This window comes from Epithele typhae (genome assembly GCF_022376455.1).
Source record: "Epithele typhae strain CBS 203.58 chromosome Unknown BXZ73scaffold_2, whole genome shotgun sequence".
In the NCBI taxonomy this organism is placed as follows: domain Eukaryota; kingdom Fungi; phylum Basidiomycota; class Agaricomycetes; order Polyporales; family Epitheliaceae; genus Epithele; species Epithele typhae.
The window spans coordinates 1697895-1715776 of NW_025954193.1; the positions used below are offsets into that span (position 1 = coordinate 1697895).

General features: G+C 61.7%; 7 protein-coding genes across 7 annotated transcripts; 3 read left to right on the top strand and 4 right to left on the bottom strand.

Moving 5' to 3' along the window:
* Positions 1-2043: 2043 nt before the first annotated feature.
* BXZ73DRAFT_86950 (oxalate transporter) lies at positions 2044-3478 on the bottom strand (the record flags this gene model as incomplete). Its single annotated transcript, XM_048024356.1, has 3 exons — positions 2044-2815; positions 3001-3129; positions 3180-3478. The coding sequence occupies 3 exons, from the start codon at positions 3476-3478 to the stop codon at positions 2044-2046; spliced, it is 1200 nt and encodes a 399-aa protein (XP_047883471.1).
* Positions 3479-4074: 596 nt separating this feature from the next.
* On the top strand, positions 4075-8114 carry BXZ73DRAFT_86951 (uncharacterized protein; the record flags this gene model as incomplete). The annotated part of the gene is made up of 6 exons (XM_048024357.1): positions 4075-4338; positions 4446-5045; positions 5234-5875; positions 5931-6525; positions 6579-7240; positions 7773-8114. The coding sequence occupies 6 exons, from the start codon at positions 4075-4077 to the stop codon at positions 8112-8114; spliced, it is 3105 nt and encodes a 1034-aa protein (XP_047883472.1).
* A 90-nt stretch (positions 8115-8204) lies between these two features.
* BXZ73DRAFT_38547 (DnaJ-domain-containing protein) lies at positions 8205-9407 on the bottom strand (the record flags this gene model as incomplete). Its single annotated transcript, XM_048018219.1, has 5 exons — positions 8205-8509; positions 8579-8674; positions 8733-8968; positions 9022-9337; positions 9383-9407. 5 exons carry the CDS (start codon positions 9405-9407, stop codon positions 8205-8207), a joined length of 978 nt encoding a protein of 325 aa, XP_047883473.1.
* A 566-nt stretch (positions 9408-9973) lies between these two features.
* On the bottom strand, positions 9974-12205 carry BXZ73DRAFT_86953 (cobW-domain-containing protein; the record flags this gene model as incomplete). Its single annotated transcript, XM_048024358.1, has 7 exons — positions 9974-10555; positions 10622-10799; positions 10864-10900; positions 10959-11008; positions 11072-11135; positions 11191-11320; positions 12185-12205. 7 exons carry the CDS (start codon positions 12203-12205, stop codon positions 9974-9976), a joined length of 1062 nt encoding a protein of 353 aa, XP_047883474.1.
* Positions 12206-13023: 818 nt separating this feature from the next.
* On the top strand, positions 13024-13583 carry BXZ73DRAFT_96475 (40S ribosomal protein S20; the record flags this gene model as incomplete). The annotated part of the gene is made up of 4 exons (XM_048027085.1): positions 13024-13144; positions 13212-13312; positions 13375-13473; positions 13530-13583. The coding sequence occupies 4 exons, from the start codon at positions 13024-13026 to the stop codon at positions 13581-13583; spliced, it is 375 nt and encodes a 124-aa protein (XP_047883475.1).
* Positions 13584-14056: 473 nt separating this feature from the next.
* Positions 14057-15905, bottom strand: BXZ73DRAFT_96476 (uncharacterized protein; the record flags this gene model as incomplete). Its single annotated transcript, XM_048027086.1, has 9 exons — positions 14057-14414; positions 14470-14620; positions 14680-15159; positions 15211-15253; positions 15311-15421; positions 15475-15596; positions 15651-15722; positions 15778-15822; positions 15875-15905. The coding sequence occupies 9 exons, from the start codon at positions 15903-15905 to the stop codon at positions 14057-14059; spliced, it is 1413 nt and encodes a 470-aa protein (XP_047883476.1).
* A 300-nt stretch (positions 15906-16205) lies between these two features.
* BXZ73DRAFT_86957 (actin-like protein ARPC2) lies at positions 16206-17472 on the top strand (the record flags this gene model as incomplete). Its single annotated transcript, XM_048024359.1, has 6 exons — positions 16206-16220; positions 16273-16319; positions 16373-16608; positions 16664-16914; positions 17025-17365; positions 17448-17472. 6 exons carry the CDS (start codon positions 16206-16208, stop codon positions 17470-17472), a joined length of 915 nt encoding a protein of 304 aa, XP_047883477.1.
* Positions 17473-17882: the final 410 nt, after the last annotated feature.

Here is a 17882-nt window from a genome sequence, read left to right on the forward strand (position 1 = left end):
TCGCGATGTCCGTCTCCCCCTAGCGGTGCGCACGGACCTGCGCTCGACGGCAGCTCGCGCTCTGGCTGGCCTCATGCTGCTCAGGACGTCTGGCCGCGATAGGAGGACGGACTATCGGGCGGGGCATCTGACCCGCTCGGTCGTTCTCTCTGCTTCGTGCCCGCGTCCGGCGCGGTACATGCGGCCTCGGACTCGGACCTGCACTTGGTCTGCACCCCCGCTGCACGCCCTTCCGCTCACGGCTGCCCGGCGCGGGCCTTCTCCGCCTCTGCCGCCCCGGACCCTAAGGGCTCTGTCGATGCGCGTCGATGCATGTCGTCCCTGCGTCGAAGCTGCCAGCCCGCGCCGTTTCGCGTGGCCCGACTCCGCTGCCCGCCGGCACTGGCCGGGCACCGCCGCCGTCTGGTACAAGGTTGGCCGAGCCGCGCCACCGCGGGAGAGTGCAGCGGTACTGCGAACCGCACTCATCCATCACCCCGCCCGCACCCTGCACCGATCCCGAGGATGGCTGCAGAGCGCAGTCAGTGTCACGCTCGGACGGAGGACCGGGCGGGGAGGGGTTCGGGATGGGCAACGGGAAGCAGTGATGGCCGTGGCTGCGACGAACGTCGATAGCGGCGATGTCGCGGGGCAACGAGAGCGAACGCCCTGTGACACTCGGGCGCGCGACGACGACGCGCGCAGGCAGCTCACCCGCGCAGCGCTCGTCGCCGGACGAAGGGCTGGAAAGCCACAGCGGCTCGCGGTGAAGTCGCGGCCCCGCCCTCCCAACCGTTCCTCCGCCGCCGCCGCCGCCCGCCGTCCTCCGTCCTCGCAACGAGGCTCGCCCGCGCGTTGGCCGCACAAACACGACCGCTTTCCACCTCTCGCGCTTTCCGCTCTCAAGAACGTGACCGCTTCGCAGATATCCGCGCGAGCGAGCCGGAGCGGCCCCGGCATCTACTCCGGTCATCATCTGCGCCCGCCTCAGTGGCGACTCACGACCCGAGGCCCAGAGTGCACACCGCACGTCCAGACCGAGTCCCTAGCTATAGGGCCCTAGGACTCGCCCGCCAACGCGCGCGCGCCTTCCATTGCGTATGTACTCTTCCCGAGCGCGCCAGAACGACCCCCTCGACGCCTCCCACTCGCGCGCGTTTGGGCGTGCGCGCGCTCCCTCCTGTCCGACCGCCCGACCGCCAACCTTCGCGGACGCCGCAGGGCCCGCCGGTTCTGGTCTCCATGATATAATCACCCGCCTCCTCCTCCTCCTCCTCCGTGCTTCCGTGCCCGCGGTCGCAACCCGTTCGTTCTGCTGCATGCGCATGACGCCGACCTCGTTGGCTTCGATCGACGACGGCACTACGCCCCACGCACGCTCGCATTCGTGCTCGCGCGCCATCAAAAGCAAAGCAGCATCGGTAGGCGCTCATCGGCGCGCCCAGACAAACGGCATCGTTGAATCTCCTGACGCGCACGATCAAGCTCCAGGGCCTGCAGGACGCGTTTCAAGCACTCTAAAACGCCAAGCGCCGAGGGATAGTTGAAGGTACTTGGGGGAAACGCAAACCTCACTTTGTCACGATTGCTAGGTTGGGGGCTGCGGTAGAGGGTGCATTCGTACAGTCCATGACACACTATTAGTACCTATTCGTACACGTACAGGTAGGCTGGTATATACACAGTGATCCGCGCCTCCGCCGTCACGCCAGAGACCAGCGCGGATGGAACGCGTGCTGGGCCCGGCGCGGTATGGCCTTGAGCGGGGGAACAGATCGGCAGAGACCAAGCAGGTCCAATCCAAAGAGAGGGAGAAAATCCAGCATGAACACGAAAGGGGGCGACGACAAGCATCTAAATCACGCACAGCGGGGACGGGGAAAAGGCGGGGGTGGGTTGTCGGATGCGGGAGGGGAGAAACGAGCGGAGGGTGGGGGAGTATGATACAAGGATGGTGGGCGATGTGGGATTCTACAGTGCGGTCGTGGCCCGCTGCGGGCATAGGTCGTGATCGGGGCTGGTTGGGTTGGTTTGCGCGCGAGGCGCGCAGGCGGAATAGCGCGTTCATCGCCGGGCTCGCTCCCCGGGCAGCGAGCGCGACTCGTCGGGTTTGATGATCAGCGCGGGGCCCGCCTCGAGGATGACGTCCTCGTCGCTGTCCTCGTCCGACCCGAGCTCGCTATCGTCGTCTGAGAAGAGGATGAGCGGTGCGTCCTTGCCCTTGGCCACGTTCGCACGCGGGCCCTCTTCGAGGATGCGGTCCTCGCTCGGGCCGGCGCCGTCGTCCGCGGCCTCCGCGTCCACCTCGACGTCCGCCACGGCGGCGACTTGTCGGCGGAGGTAGTAGCGCAGGCCGACGGGGATCATCACGCCGACAACGACGGCGGAGAGACCGAAGAAATTCCTCCACGAGATCAGGTGGAAGTCCTCTGGGGACGTCATCTCGTCCAGGCTGCCGCCAATGGTGGTGTGGATGACGGTGACGCCGAAAATGCCCAGGAACGTGCTGATCCAGAACGGGACGATGCCGATACCAACGTGCGGGCAGACAACGTTGACGACCCAGTGCGGCGGCAGGGGCGCAATTCGGAGGACGATGAGGAAGGAGATGATGTCGTCCCTGTGTGCGCGGAGCTTGTCGGCCCAGACGTCCAGTTTAGATTTCCAGCGCGGCATGGTGAGCAATGCGGGTCCGAGCGCTGCACTGATCAGGTAGCAAAGCGTAGCGCCAGTGGCTACACACGCACAGGCGAGGGGTAGCGCGCGGGGCACACCCCACACGGCGCCTCCAAGGATGGAGAGATACATCGAACCAGGGAGGGAGAATGCTTGCAGGCTAGAGAACGGCGGTGGGTAAGCATTGTTATGAGAGGACACCTAGCGCCATGGGGCCATCGAATGAGAAGGGCCGGACATAAGGTCACCAACGCATACGGTTAGGCCAGAGCGGCGCTCGAGAGAGAAGAATCGGGAAGATGCGCGGCGCGGGGGTATGGGATTTGAAGATGAGATGGGACGTACAAAAAGTATGTGATCACATAGCAGACAACAATGCGGTAGGGGTAGATGTCACGGTACTTCTTGAGCAATACGTTGAGATTCTTAAGCTCGTCGAAGCTCTTGGGGATCTTCAGCATCGGTCTATCTTGCCTAGAGGAGTCGTTAGCAGCCGGAAGAAAGAGTGCACTATTTAGACATACTCCTGAAGGGTAGGAAGGGCAAGCCAGAGAGTACCGCCGAGAAGGGCTGTGCTGACGAAAAAAATGACGGCCATCTTCAACGCGGCGTTCCAGATGAGCCTGCGGTTGGAGGGCTGGGAGGGCTGTATGGAGCCATAGCTAGGCTCAGAGTGCGCAAGAAGAGATGTGCCGGGGGTTGGAGAGGAAGTATCGGCGACGGTGGCCAGGGAATAGGAGGAGCGGTTGCTTGGGACAAGGGACTGGTAGTCGGAGAACGGAGCGTCAGGGCGCTGTGGATGTGTGGGGGGGACGGTGCTCATGGCGAGCACTAGGGGGACGGGGCAGACGAACGGACAGAGCCGAAGGGGGAGATGAGAGAGCGGAGCGGGGCTTAGGTGAGCGCCGAACGGCGTAAGCCGCTCCACGTGCGTCCTCTGCTCTCCGTCCCGGACTGGGGCGAGTAGGCGGGGCCGAGCTCAGACTTGGCTCAGACTATGGACGAGATGGTTTCCTGCGCGATCGTGGACATATGGACGAGAGGCAGAAGTCATCCTGCTTTGTCCTCGAGTGTCTGCGTACGGACCAGTCCCAGGTAGGATCAAAGGAAGGCTAATCGTCCTCCCAGCCCCTGCGAGGCAGGCACACACGAATACGGCGTGGAACCGTGCATTCTGTCGTCACTTAGCGCAAGGCAGGCGAGCGTCGACGAGGGCTGCACGCACGCTGGGGGGCGGGCCTTCAGGCGTAGGCTTCAGGGTCTGTGCGTGCGACGCGCGCGAGGGCGGGAGCGGTGGGCGGGGCGCGGGGGCTATAGCAGGCATGTGGAGACGCTGGGGCGCGTCTTGCGTAGGTCGGGCGCTGGCAACATCGTTGATAATCTTCCCTTCGTCGTCCTCGACGTCCACCGCCGCCTGCCATGACTCACCTCCTACCACCCCACCCGGACCTCAACCTCGCCCACTCGTCCCTCCAGACCGCCCTCCAGATTGACCCCAACCAGCAGCCGCCCCCGACGCCCCAGCACTCACCGCCCCCACCCACTACGCCCGGCTCCCAGCCCTCGTCGAGGAAGCGGAGAAAGGCCAACGACGGCAGCGACGAGCCCGTGCATCCGGCAGAGCCCCGCCGTCTGAGGCGGTCCCATGAGGCGTGCGCGCGCTGCAGGAGCAAGAAAATCAAGGCAAGTCCCGTCGGGCGACACCGACGGCAAATCCCCCGTTTGACCACCCGACTCCGCTAACATCCGGCGTCCCCGTCCCCCTCCATTCTCCCTCCCCCCGTCCCCAGTGCGACTCCAAGCACCCCCGCTGCACCGCCTGTGCCACCGCCGGCACCCCCTGCCAGCAGGAGGATCGCCATCGCCAGACTCTCACCCCTCGCGGCCACACAGAGCGCATCGAACGCCAGCTTCAGCAGTGTGAGGCCCTTCTCAAGCGCCACAATCCCTCTTTCGACCTCAATGACCTCGACGCCATCCTCGCCCGCGAGGGCATCGAAATCGACACTGGCGAGAGCTCCAGTGCGTTCCAGTTCGCCCCCCACTCCCCGCAATCAGCCACCACCCGTGGCTTCCCTCTCCGCTCGGAAGGGCCGATGGATGGCTCTCCGCCCAGAGGCTACCCATATCCTCCTCCTGGCCAGCCGATGAGCTACCCGCCGCCTTATCATGGCGGTCACATGCCCATGCCCTATCCCCCGTACCCGCCTCCTCACCACATGCCCATGCATGGTCCACCTCCGCCAGGCTACGACCCGCGCGTGATGCCGCCGCCGCCTCCTTTCCAGCACCCATTGCCTCCTCCGCCGGGCTCTGGTCCACCGCGTCCACCGTCGCCGCATGAGATCCGTGGACAGGATCCTTATTCGTATGACATGACGAATACGCAGGTAAGCAACGCATACACTCGGCCTCTGTTCAATTTTTTGCGCCGTCGCGGGGCCCCGTGTTCCTTCCCCCTGTCTGGCCGACAATTTTCCATGCCCTCCACCGTCCTATGGGGACCAATGATTCAAAAACTGCGCGCTTGAACTGAGTTTGCGCGCCTGAGAGAGTATCCTGACATTCCCTCACCCAGGCCTTAGCGAACGCTTTCGGTGTCGCCTCTGCTATCATGAACGATGTGACAATCCCCCCGACCGACAGGGAGGACCTCGCAGTGGGCTCCAATGGCCTCACCTCCGGCCGCGACCGCGACACGACAGAGACGCAAGTTCCTCGCGATTCGTCAAAATGGATCACAGTCACCATGCGTCGCAACAGCGTGTCGCAGCCCAACGATGAGACAGCTCCAGTTACTCCCGCGACGACGACGATCATCCAGGTCTACTTACCCAAGTCCCGGGACACGGTCAGGGAGGTCCTCGACAGGTACTTCAAGGGGCTCAACTTCCACCGTCCTGTGCTCCTCCGCTCGGAGTTTGAGCAGACGCTTGATGCGCTCTACGACGGCAAGGTGATCCCCCACGACCCTGGGTTTGTCTGCTGCGTCTACCTTGTACTCGCGCTGGGGACTCTCAGCGAGCTCAACCACCGTGTCAGCAAGATGGACAACAACACCCAATTGGGCGTCGCTTCCAACGCAAGGTCGCTCCTTCCGGCCGAGTGGCCCGAACACGACGAACTTTTCCAGCTGGCGCTCATGGTCAAACCGGATCTGCGGGTCACCGTGTCCAGTTTGCAGGCGCTCATCCTGCTCCTTTGGTACCTCTATACCGAGGTAAGACTCATCAGAATCTCACTGCGCTTCTTTTGACATTTGGGTTGCACCATAGCGTCAGGGACGGACGATGTGGCGTCTCGTCGGGAGCATAGTCCGACTTGCGATTGAGCTCGGGCTGCACCACGATCCGACGTCACAGGCGGAGATCTTCACCGAAGAGGAATGCCAGCTCCGGATTCGGCTCTGGTCCACCGTTCTCGTGCACGACCGCGGCACGTCCATCCTGCTCGGGCGGCCACTCGCTATCGCGCCGTCCGACTCGGACACGCCGCGCCCTACGCGTGGCAAGGGCACCGAGATCTCAGAGCACTGTGTGCTCAGTGCTCCCATTGCGGAGATCCAGGCGGATATTATCAATTCCCTCTACGCCCCGACCAGACAGACTGCAGACGCGATTATGCGCCACGCCACCCGGATCATCAGGAGCATGGTGGTGTTCCGCAAACAGCTCCCCGAGGCCTACAAGTACTTCTTCAGCGGCACGGATGACTGGTCTGTGGAGAAGCGCACGGCATTGGTCACTCAGATCACGGAAGACCAAGGCCTGACGCTGTTGAAGATCGGCATCACGAAGGTGTTATTGCTCCGTGCGTTGTTCAGCTCGAAGGAGCTCGACTACCACCAACGGCATCGCGCACTCATCGACGGTTCGTCTTGCATCTGAATGATCGACAGGTCTTTGCTCACGTCCCGCACGCAGCCATTGTGACGTCTCACAATATCATCGTTGTTCACAACCAGCTCATTCGGTTCCCCGACATCGCCTTCTACGTCTCGCCGATTCCACTCCATATCGCTGCTATGGTCATCCTGTACGGGCACATGTCGGAGTGCGACCGTATCTCACATCAGACCGCGCTAGAAGACGTGTGGATGGCGCTCGACATGCTTCCGTCCTTCCGCTGGCGCTGGGAGCGGAAAGACAACAAGCTCGGGCACCCGCTCATCGCCAAGCTCGCCGAGAAGGTGCTGGACGTGAATCTGCACCAGGTCGCGCCAACGGGGCCGCCGGTGCTCCTCCCAGAGCAAGACTGGGATGGGGAGAACATCCTCTCGCCCAAACCCGGCTCTATGTCGCACTCGGGCCAGTCGCCCACGACGCCCAAGGGCGGCTCCTCGCTGCGACAGAACGGCGGCGCCTTCGGCCCACCTGCGATCAAGGGCATGCACATGCACGGCAGCGACAAAAAGCCGGGGCAGGCGACGATGCCAGAACTCCCATCGGCGTACTTTTACCCTGCAATCTACTCGGAGTCGCATGGGGCAGGCGCGGCCCTCCCGTTCACGTACAACAGCGAGCACTACATGCTCGAGGAGAAGGAGCCGACCCCATCGACTCACATGCAGTCTTGGAATGGCCCGGTACGTCTTGTTGCTGTCTCCTCTGCGCGCTGCGTGGATGCTCATCGTAGACGCGGTGCAGGGCCCTCGTCCGCCACCGCCGCCAGCGGTCTTCGGCTCAGGCCCACTGCCGCCCCAGCAGACATGAGCGCGGCTCCGCCGCACCAGAGCAACGTTCGGACCATGTATATCGTAGTTTCCCCTTCCCTTTCCGCACCGCACCCCTCTCCCCTCTCCCGCACCTCTCGTCCTTTCCCTCCCCTCTCGAACCTTCTGTCTCACTATGTTAGCACCATACCTCTCTCCGCGCGTCCCTGCGGCTTCCTTGTTTCTCTCCTTTCGCCTCCTGCTTCTGCTGCCTGTGCCCCTGCTGGTGCGAAACCGCCTCCATGTATTCTAGTTCATTTGTCTTATACTGTAGTCCGGTTATCTCAAACGCTCGGGGCCGCCACACGAGCCCGTCGTTACGTTTATTCGTCCTCCACGCTGTCCCGCCGTGCATTCATGCGAGCCGCTTCAAAGCTGTTGAGGCTATGCTTCTGACGCACGCAAGGAACGACGAAGATCGGGATCCGAGGGCGCGGAGTACGCACGCATCTGGATTCTGCAGCAGATCGCGGGAGTGGGAATCATGTGGGGGATACAAGAGACAGAGAGTGGGACACGCTTGTACAACTACACGTGCGCCAGCGGCGGGAGGAATGTCAACAGGGCCGGTTCTATGATGCAGGTGGAAGGGGGGCCGATGAATGCGGTGAACGGACGAACGCAGCATGCGCGCGGGGGCGCGAAGGAGAATAGCAATAATGTAGGTCAAATGGTGTGGCGGGCGAAAGCAGAGCAGGCGCGAGGGCGGGAGTGGGAATGCATAGACCAGGCGGGCGATCAGGTCTAGACGAGAGGTGGGGGAGAATGGGGAGCAGCGAGGGCGAGGGGAACGAACCAAGGAGGAGGGGGCGGGGGCACGCATCGGGCCCAGAGGACTTCACTTCTGGACGAGCTTCTCCATGCGCTCGAGCACGGAGACGACGCCGCGGAGGAGGACGAAGACGCGGCGGTTGACGAGCGCGGTCTCGTCCGCGGGCGGGTCCTCGCCGTAGTCGTCCTCCTCCTTCTGCGCACGGAGGGCCTCCTCGAGCGCGATGGGCATGCTGATCGTCAGCCGGGCGAACTGGATCATGAGGTGGGAGCGGCGGCGGAGGTCGAAGTAGGAGAGCTGCCGGAACGCGCGCTGGACCTCGAGCAGGCGCGAGACCTCGTGGTGGAGCGCGAAGACGCACGTCCGGCACGCTGCGGGGGCGGGGCGGGGCGAGAGGGTCAGGCGGGATGCGAGCCCGAGGGGCGGGACAGGGGACGCACCGAGAGCGCGGGTTCGAATGGACTCGATGGTGGTGAGCACGGAGTTGATGCCTTCTTCTCCGAGCTGTAATGAGGGATTCATGTTGTTCACCGCGACTTGGGGCAGAGGGTGAGGGGCGGGGAACGGACGGAGAGGGAAGAGCAAAGAACTTACAAAGCAATGTGCGGACCATCTCGAGGTCGCCGTCGAGCAAGTCGTTTATGACGCCTATGATGACACTGCGGAAGGTCTCCTCTGCTTGGGGAAATGTTCTTGAGGAGAAGAAATCGAAGGGAGCGTGCTGGGAGCGGGAATCGTACATGCGCTTGGATGCGGGCGTGCTGAGGATGTCATACGCGACTGAGACCTTCTGAAAAGCGCGGGTAGCCTCGGGGTTGTCGGGAAATTTGCTGCGACGGGAAGATGACTACAGGTGGTGGACGACGGGAGAGTGAAGACGTACTCTGGATGGCATGCTTTACTTCTCGCGAGGTACGCGCGTCGGAGGGTGAGCTTGTCGAGATGAGGGGAGCGGGGGATGCCAAGAACAGCATAGCAGTCGTTCTCGGCGAGGATATCGGTGATGACGGCTTTGGCGTGCGGTGACTGTCGCGGTATTGATGGCTTGAGGGGCGGAGAAGGAGGTCTGGAAGACGAGGACGAGTCGGAGGAGGGGGAGTTCGAGGGGGTCCAGGAGATGTAGCGGGTGCTGGGGGGGATGAAGTCGTCGTCGAGGAGGCCCTCGTCGTCCTCGATGGGGAGATGGAAGTAGGTGCTGGCTGCGGGGTGTGAGGTGAGGCGTCGAGACGGTGGTGAGGACGCACCTGAGCCGAAGACATATGAGAACATGGTTCGCGACAACGAGCACAGCGGCCCATGTGATTCCCCGCCCAAGCCTTCTGGGCAGGCGCCTATCGACGCCGATCTCGCGTTGGACGAGCGCCGGCCGCTTCCGCTCGCTCGGCGCCCGCGTCCTTGTCTTCGGGTATATTCTCTACTAGCTTGTTCTACAGACAGTTGTCTATTCAAGTCCTTCACCCGTAGTCCTATCCTCTACCGGTGCTGGCGGCTTTACCGCGCGATACAGGAGAGGTGGATGAGCTAGATACAAGTACTTTCTTCAATAAGCAGAGGAGGGGTGGTTATTGAGGTGGGAGTGCCGTTTTGCACACAGTAGAGGGGGCGACCCTCCACCATCGAGTCCACGAACGACAAAAGCATATGCGGCGTCGACAATATTAAACTAAGCTGGAGTGTATAGATCATGAAGAAACCGGGGCCCACGGAAGCTGAGGTCGTTGGTGGGTCGAGAGGAGAAGCGGCGCAGCGTCTGTGCAGGAAAGTGGGGTTGGGGCTCCATTCAGACCGTCAATACCGCTTCTGCCAGCACTCCCGGGCGCCGGAAGAGTTGCATATCAAGCAGCCACCGTCGCCCCGAGCTTCGTCGCCAGCTTGCACGCAACTCCCTTGACCTCCCCGCGCTCGCCCATCACCGTCAGCTTCACCGCTCCGGTCCCGGAGGGTACTGCGTCCACCGCAGTGAGTTCGTAGCGGCCAAAGGCCCAGTTGAGGATGACGTAGCCGCGCTCTAGCTTGACGAATCCTTTCACTCTCCAAACAGTCTCCTTCGAGAGCGACCCTAGTGCCTCATCCAGGGCGGCCTCGGGTATAGGTTCCAGTGCTTGCACGCCTTCGCCCACGACCGTCGGTCCTTCTCTGGGTTCGTGGTGGTGACCCTTGGAGTGGTCGCATCCCTGATGGGAGCAGATGGGTGTCGTGCCTTTGAGAACGGTGACCGTCTCTACCTCGTCGTGGTGCTGGCCGTTAGGGACCTCGGTGCTCCCCAGCTCAAAAAGCTTCGAGTCCAAACCCATGACCACGTTCGGGTCCACGCCGTCCTTGCCCTGACACTTAATCTTGGGCGTCGTGTCGTTTAGCGTGTTCAGGTGATCGATCAAGATGTCGAGCTCCTGCTCGGAGATGAGCTCCCACTTGTTCTGCCACGCAGGGTCAGTTTGATCCATCGAGAGATCCGGGACGCGCTTCGGGACGTAACGACTTACGATGAGGATTACGTCCGTGTAGCTCGCCTGCATCTTCGCCGTCGGGGATGTGTCTTCATACCCGGAAAAGTTCTCGGCATCTATCACCGTCACGATCGCGTCGAGCTTTAGGTCGTTGTTCGTTTCCCGTTCTAGCTCCCGGATTTGAAACGCGAGTGTTGCTGGAAATGCCGATCCTCTGTGTGTCGGGGATCTGGTGTCAGCATGCAAAGTGGCTGCAGAGTGTGAAGAAGTGGACGAACGAGCACTCGATGAATATCCGATCCGGGCGGAATTTCTCTACGAACATTGCAGATCTCGTCAGCTTCAGAAGATGTCGAAAATGCCGCCAACGAACCTCGGATCTCTAGTAGCGCAGTCTGCATCTGACCGACTAACACGCAACACCTGTTCGGAAACGACGTGTTCAGAACAAATCGTGTTGTCGTGCAGAAAACACATGCATCTTACATACACCCGTTCAGGATCTCGCTAACGGCAGTTAGACTGGACTGCTTCGCAAGCTGGCTGTCAACTGTAACCAATCGGTGAGCATAAGTTACGCATATTTGTATGATACTGGCGCCTACCCTCCACATCCCCGAACTCGTTCTTGAGTAGGACGACTTTGTAGTCTTTGGGCAGTCGTGGGAGAAGAGAAAGGATTATAGACGTCTTGCCTGCACCGAGGAAGCCTGTAAAGACTGTGATGGGGATATTCTTCATGACACACGCCAGCGAACGATGCCACAAATGAAGCTGCTGCTGAGAATCGTGCAAGTATGTTCGGAGATGGTGGGTATCCGAGAACAAGATGGGCTAAAGCCGCTGGCGCCCAATCAGGTCCGACAAAGCGGCCGCCCGGGCGCATCCGGCCTCAGAGCGTTTGAGGAAGACTCGTTATGCTACAGGAGGGGTATCGCATCTAGAATACATGAGAGCCAGTGTCCATATGCGACTCATGTCCGTTTGACAAGGCTGCCTCGTATCGCCCGCGAGTCGCCAGACTTTGGGCGTGTCAACCCACTCTGCTTGGCCGTGTTCCCGAGTATCTTCGCTCGCAGCGCGCTGACCGCATCTCCACCGCCAGCCTTGCTGCTCGACGGCCCGCCTCGCGAGCCCCCACTCGATGACGGTCGCGCTATTCGCGGCATGACCTTCATCTCTACCCCAATCTTCCGTCGCTTTGTCGCCTCCCGCTCCTCCAGGGCCTGCCGACCCTGCTCCCACTCCGCCTTGGCCTTTGCTCGACTCTCATCGTCCTCCGGAGCAAGCTTGAGCTCCACAGGCAGACCAAATGTGCTCTTGAGCCGCTCGTCGGCCGCCTCACACGCCTTGTCGACCTTCTTCTGCTCTCGGAAGCGCTTCCGCGCGCGCTGCGAGTGGGCGTACGGGTCGGAGCTGTATCGGTCCGAGAGGTCCTGCAGGGCTTCGATGCGTGGTACCGCGACGTTGTTCATGAGGTTTTGCGCCTCCGTCGACTTCTCGAGCGCAGCAAGAGGGTCGACGGGCCCCTGGTTCGGGTCGGTCTCTGCGGGGGCGGGTTGGCTTCGAACGGGAATGGATCTGTGGCGGGAGACGTACCGTGGACCGCGAAGCCTCCATTCTCTGCGGGGTCCCAGTCTTCATCCTTCTGGCGCGCTCCTGACACGACGATGTAGCGGGTGTTCTGTGACGAACGGTCAGCTTACCGACGCGCGGAGCTGGTGTAACGGGCTGACCTTGGGGTCCGTCTGAATCTCAAACCAGCCGCTGCAGAGGTGGCACTTGCACCGGAAGGAGAATATGGGAGTGGAGTAGTAGTTTCCGATCTTCTTCTTCTCAGCGTTGTACCGCACACCCATGCCGATGTGGTTGTTGCATGTTCCGCTGTTGCAGGCGGTGAGAGGACGTCTTTGGGTGGTGGAGTAGCGTTGGCTTACCACCAGATATTGAAGGGCAACTCAAAACGTGTGATGAGGATGCCCTGATCTAGCTTCCGAGCACGGTCACCCAATGCATGTTTGCCTGCGGGTGTCGATGTGAGCTTGACGCAGACTTGGCGCGAGCGCACGGGCGGTACCAACCTCTGTATGAGTTGAGACTGCTGTGTTTCTCTGGATCGTAATCGGGAGGGTAGTATTTGTTGAAGCCTGGAAGCAGTGTTCAGCACGCAGCGTGCAAGAGACGATAGAAAGGACGCTCACCCTGCATGGTGGAAGGACGTGAGGCGACTTATCCCGCAGAAATAATAGGAGAACTAATCGGCCAAGAGCCGGCAGATGCCGAGGGCTGGTGACCTGCGAACAGGCCGACGAACCTTATTTTCTGTACTATCAACAGAACTCGTCCTCAAGTGCGCCGCCCGCCCACACCGCTTTCCTCCTCCCACTCACCATCCACCGGCCCTTCAGTCACCTTCTGACTCTCCAGCAAGCTCCAGGATGAGTTACGTCGCTAAGGGTGAAAAGGAATACGACGCGACCGGCGCGCCCGTCGCCGCCGCGAAGATCCACAAAATCCGCATCACGCTCACGAGCAGCAACGTCAAGAACCTCGAGAAGTGTAGGTCCTTTCTTACCGCTCGCTACTTTGGAGGACGACGGGCTCATGCGCTCGCTGTGCCCCACAGTCTCCACGGACCTCATCAACCGTGCCAAGGACAAGCAGCTCCGTGTCAAGGGCCCCGTCCGTCTCCCCACCAAGGTCCTTAAGGTCACCACCCGCAAGTCGGTGCGTAGCCTTTTGATTCTCTACGTGCACTCTGGACGCTCATTCTCTTGCTCTCTCGTTAGCCTTGCGGTGAGGGTTCCAAGACCTGGGACCGTTACGAGCTCAAGGTCCACAAGCGTCTGATCGACCTCCACTCCTCGAGCGAGATCGTCAAGCAGATTGTAAGCAATCCTTGCTCTCCTCATGCGTCGCATTTTTTCCTCATGCTCCAACGCAGACGAGCATCTCTCTCGAGCCTGGTGTTGAGGTCGAGGTCACCATCTCTGCATAATCTGTATTACTGTCCTGTATGTTGTAGGGTATACACTCGCATGCCATGCTATTATGCATATCAGATCCCTCGTGGGTACGTGTGTGAGGTTTCGCACGGCCTGATACATTTCGGTTGTATATGTTTATAGTTCAAGAACACGGCGGAGCGTCCCTAAGCATCGTAGTGTATGAGGAGGATATCGCACATATGATATTCGATCTACAGGTGCCGCTGCACGCTTCGCCAGCATACATCTACATACTACGGGACGGCTCGGGGGCCGGTATTGGGGGAACTACTAGACAAGGCACGACGACATAGTTGAAAGACATAAGATAGAGACGTGCGTGCAATGGGATTACGAGAACAGATCACAGCATTGAGACACGTACTTGTGCGAAGGACGAACGGGGTAGGGGCGCCGACAGAGAGGGGAAGAAACCGAGCAGTGTACTGTACGTTCCCGGGGGCCTGACAGCGACGGGGCACGGTCACTTCTCCGCACTCTCCAGCTCGACCTCGTCGATTTTCTCCGCGAGTGCGGCGACGTCCTCGCTTGAGCCGTCCTTTTTGCCTGCCGCAGCGCTTGCGAAGCTGAACGACGGTCGGACGTTGGACACGGGCGCTGCCGGGGCCGCCGGCGCGAGCTTTGGCGAGCCGTGCGCGGGGCTCGTCGGGCTCTGCAGCGCGGACGCCGGGTGCGAGACCGGAGGCGTTGGCCGCTGTGAGCCCTGCCGCGAAGAGGTGCGGGACATCGGCGCATGCTGTTGGAACTTGTCCCGGACCTCCTCGCGCTCCTTCTCGATCCGCTGCTGTACCTCGGCCTCGCGTGCTGACACGTCTACGGGCCTGGTGCGAGCGCCGTTCAGCGGGGTGATGGGATTTATTTCTGGAAGTGACTCACCTTGCGGCACCGAAGGGGTTCGCCCGGGGGGCGGCGTTTGCAGGGTTCGGGGAGGCAAGGGGGGAAGGGGCGGCAGAGGTAGTGGAGGAGCGAGGGAGGAGTTCGAGTTTGCGCCGGCCCATCTGCGGCGTGGGCGGCGTGGAGCTGTTGGCTAGAGGAGAGGGCCATATATCAGTCCAGCGCGAAATCAGCGTCAGAAGAAAGACGCACGGGAGGTGGAGTTCCGAGAGATAGCGTGGGGCCGCCTCCAGTCACTTTCCTCTGCCACCACCGGTGGAGGAGGGCCCATGTCCCTACGAGGGCCGCCGAAGCGGCTACCACCGGCCGGTCTGTCACCAACGGGCGCTGCGGGTTGGAACTTGCTGCCTATGTGCCAGTTGTCCTCAGTGTCTGCAGGTCCAGGAGGCGCAGACTCGCGCGGGGGCCCCCCGGGACCGCGACGACGAAGTGAGCCATCTTGAGAATCTTGGGAGGAAAGGGTGGACGAGCGCGCAGGCGCGCGAGAAGACCGCCAATCCGAGGCGTTGTCGGACATGGAGGGCGGCGGAGGCTCGCGGCCAGGGCCGTCAAAACGACGACGGGGGGCATCACCTGAAGAGGGGAGATCGGGGAGAGGGCCTTCTCTGCGCCAGTTGTTGTCGAACTTGGGGTCGTCGCCGAATCCTCCGCCGAAGCCAGAGCGCTCCTTCGCTGTGACGATTGCTCAGCCGACTGTTTGACGGTATTGAGGAATTGACTTACGAGGCTCAGCGACACTGACGCGAATAGCCCGACCGGCAAGGCTCTGAATCGGGTCATCATTAGTCAGGGATGGTGGCCTGGGGAATGTGAGTGCACTCACCGAGCCGGATTTGGCGATAGCCCCCTTAAGTGCGTCCAGGTCGATGAACTCGACATATCCAAAACCTTTGGGCTTGTCATCCCGATCCTTGATAATTTTGACTGACTTGGTCTGGCGGGATGGGTTGAGGAGGAGGGCGTGGGGATCATGGGAGACATGCGTACCTTTCCGTCGAAGAACTCCTCCAGCTCGCTCTCGGTGATGTCGAAGGTCAAGTTGCCGATGAACGCAGTAAAGGGGGGTTCGGTGGGAAGGGGTAGATCTTCGCGCATAGGACCGCGATCGACTACGGGAAACGGTTGAGATTGATGCACGGCATAGAAAGAAGAAGAGCACTCACGTCTGTTAGAGAGGAAGTCGTCGCGACGGCGGTCACCACCGCGGCGATCGTCGCCGTCGGCCCTGAACGAAGCTAGAGAGGAGAGGACTGAGGGCACCGATAACTCCCTGGCGTGGACGAGACTCACGGGCAGTGGGGAGGTCCTCCATCTCGTCCGCCCAGGATCCCAGAGCTATGCATTGTGTCAAAGGAGTGTGTGCGGGTGTGGGGGAGGCGGGGCTCACTGGAGTCCTCCAGGAACGCATTGAGGGACATCTTTTCGGCTTTCTTCTTCGGAGCTGCACGCGGGGCAGATCAACAGGGGTACTAGGAACAGAGGGCGGGAGACGTACGCATTTTGGCGGGCGTTGGGGTGCAGACGGGGCAGCGGGGGTGGATGCGTAGCCGGACGCTGAATATTTCGCGGTGGAGAGGATCGGATGCTGGGCTGCGAGGCTCCGTCGCTGCCTCCTCTCCTTTCCCACGCTCCTTCTCCCGTCACGGGACCTGCCCCGCGCCCACCTCGAGCGCGAGCTGCGCGGGATCGCCTCCATCGCCGTCCCGGCCTCTGCCACCATGATCTTGCTCGAGGTAGGCATGGCCGGCTCTGTCGGAGGCTGCGCTCACTCACTCGCGTCTGCAGTCGCACAACTACATCATCCAGACCACACTTGCCGAGAAGGCCCTCAAGTTATTATCCTCATCTCCTCCCGTGCGCATCCACTCACCGCCTCGCCCTCCAGGCCCTCCTCGCTCGACGTCCAGTTCGTCGACTTCGATGGCGTCCGCTTCCACATGTCCACCCCCGACCGCAAAACGGCCATAACCCTTTCCATGAACATCCGCTGCTGGGATCAGCTAGTCCGCTACGGCGTCAATGATATCATGAGCCGCGAGTACGGCCCCTACATCGCCCAGCCCGAGCCCGAGTACAACCTCAGCCTCGAAATCGACCTCGAGCGACTGCCAGCAGATCCAGGTGCGTTCTCCGCCCCCGATCCCGCGCGCCCGTGCCGACGAGGGCCCCCGAGCAGAGGAGCGCGACGCCCTGATCAAGTCCTTCGCCCTGCTCAAGCGCAACGCGCTCGCCGCGCCGTTCGAGCTCGGCTTCCAGGCCTGCAAGCAGCTCGAGGCCGCCGGCGACGGCCAGGGCGACCTCATGTCACTCAACTACCGCGACGAGGAGGCCATCTACGTCCAGGCCTCCTCCGACCGCGTCACCGTCATCTTCTCGACCATATTCCGGGAAGAGACCGACCGCGTGTTCGGCAAGGTCTTCCTCCAGGTGCGTCCGCTCTTCTGTCGCCGTCGCCGTCGCCGTCGCCGTCGCCGGTCCCTCTCTCGCTCTGTCCCCCGACCGACCGCCTGACGTCCTTCCCCCCTGCCGCCCGCCAGGAATTCGTCGACGCACGGCGGCTGCCGCAAATCCAGTCCGCGCCGCAGGTGCTGTACACGACGCGCACGCCGCCGCTCGAGATCCGGCACCTGCCCGGGCTGCAGGACTCGGAGGACGTCGGCTACGTCACCTTCGTCCTCTTCCCCCGCCACTTTGCGCACCCGGCCGTCGCCGGCTCGACGATCACCCACATCCAGCTCTTCCGCGACTACCTCCACTACCACATCAAGTGCTCGAAGGCGTACATGCACTCGCGCATGCGCCACCGCGTGAGCGAGTTCCAGAAGGTGCTCAACCGCGCAAAGACCGAGCAGGCGGTCGTCGACAGGAAGACGGTGAGGTGAGTCGGTTGTGCTTGCGGGATCGGATCGGCATTCCGTTGGTGATTGGAGCCTGCCTCTGACGCTTTCTTTTGTGCACAGCGGACGGTCCATGACGGTGCGGTGAGAGGGACACGGACAGTAGAGGAACGGATCGCTTGTAACTTCATAGCACTGCGCAAAACGCGATATCAGCGTGTTCCACCCCGGGCATTGGGGCCCCGATCACTCGCGCAAGGACCAGCACACCGCACGCGCACCCGAAACGGGCGGGAAAGATGGAACGATTCGGCGAGGGCGGTTTGGACTGCATTCAGATATCCTAATCCTAAAGTCTCGCCCGATGCGCTGCGATGGAAGTACACGAAGCCAGTATTTAGACTAGTAAGGAGCGCTATGCGATAGGCGGGCGTGGGTGCGACGGGGGGCGGGGGGAACGGGCTCGGGGCGGAGCGACCGATTATGTAGTATGCACACGAAGGACCGAAGACGATTACTGCGACACTATGCACGGCGCGCGGCGACGCGGGCGCTTCT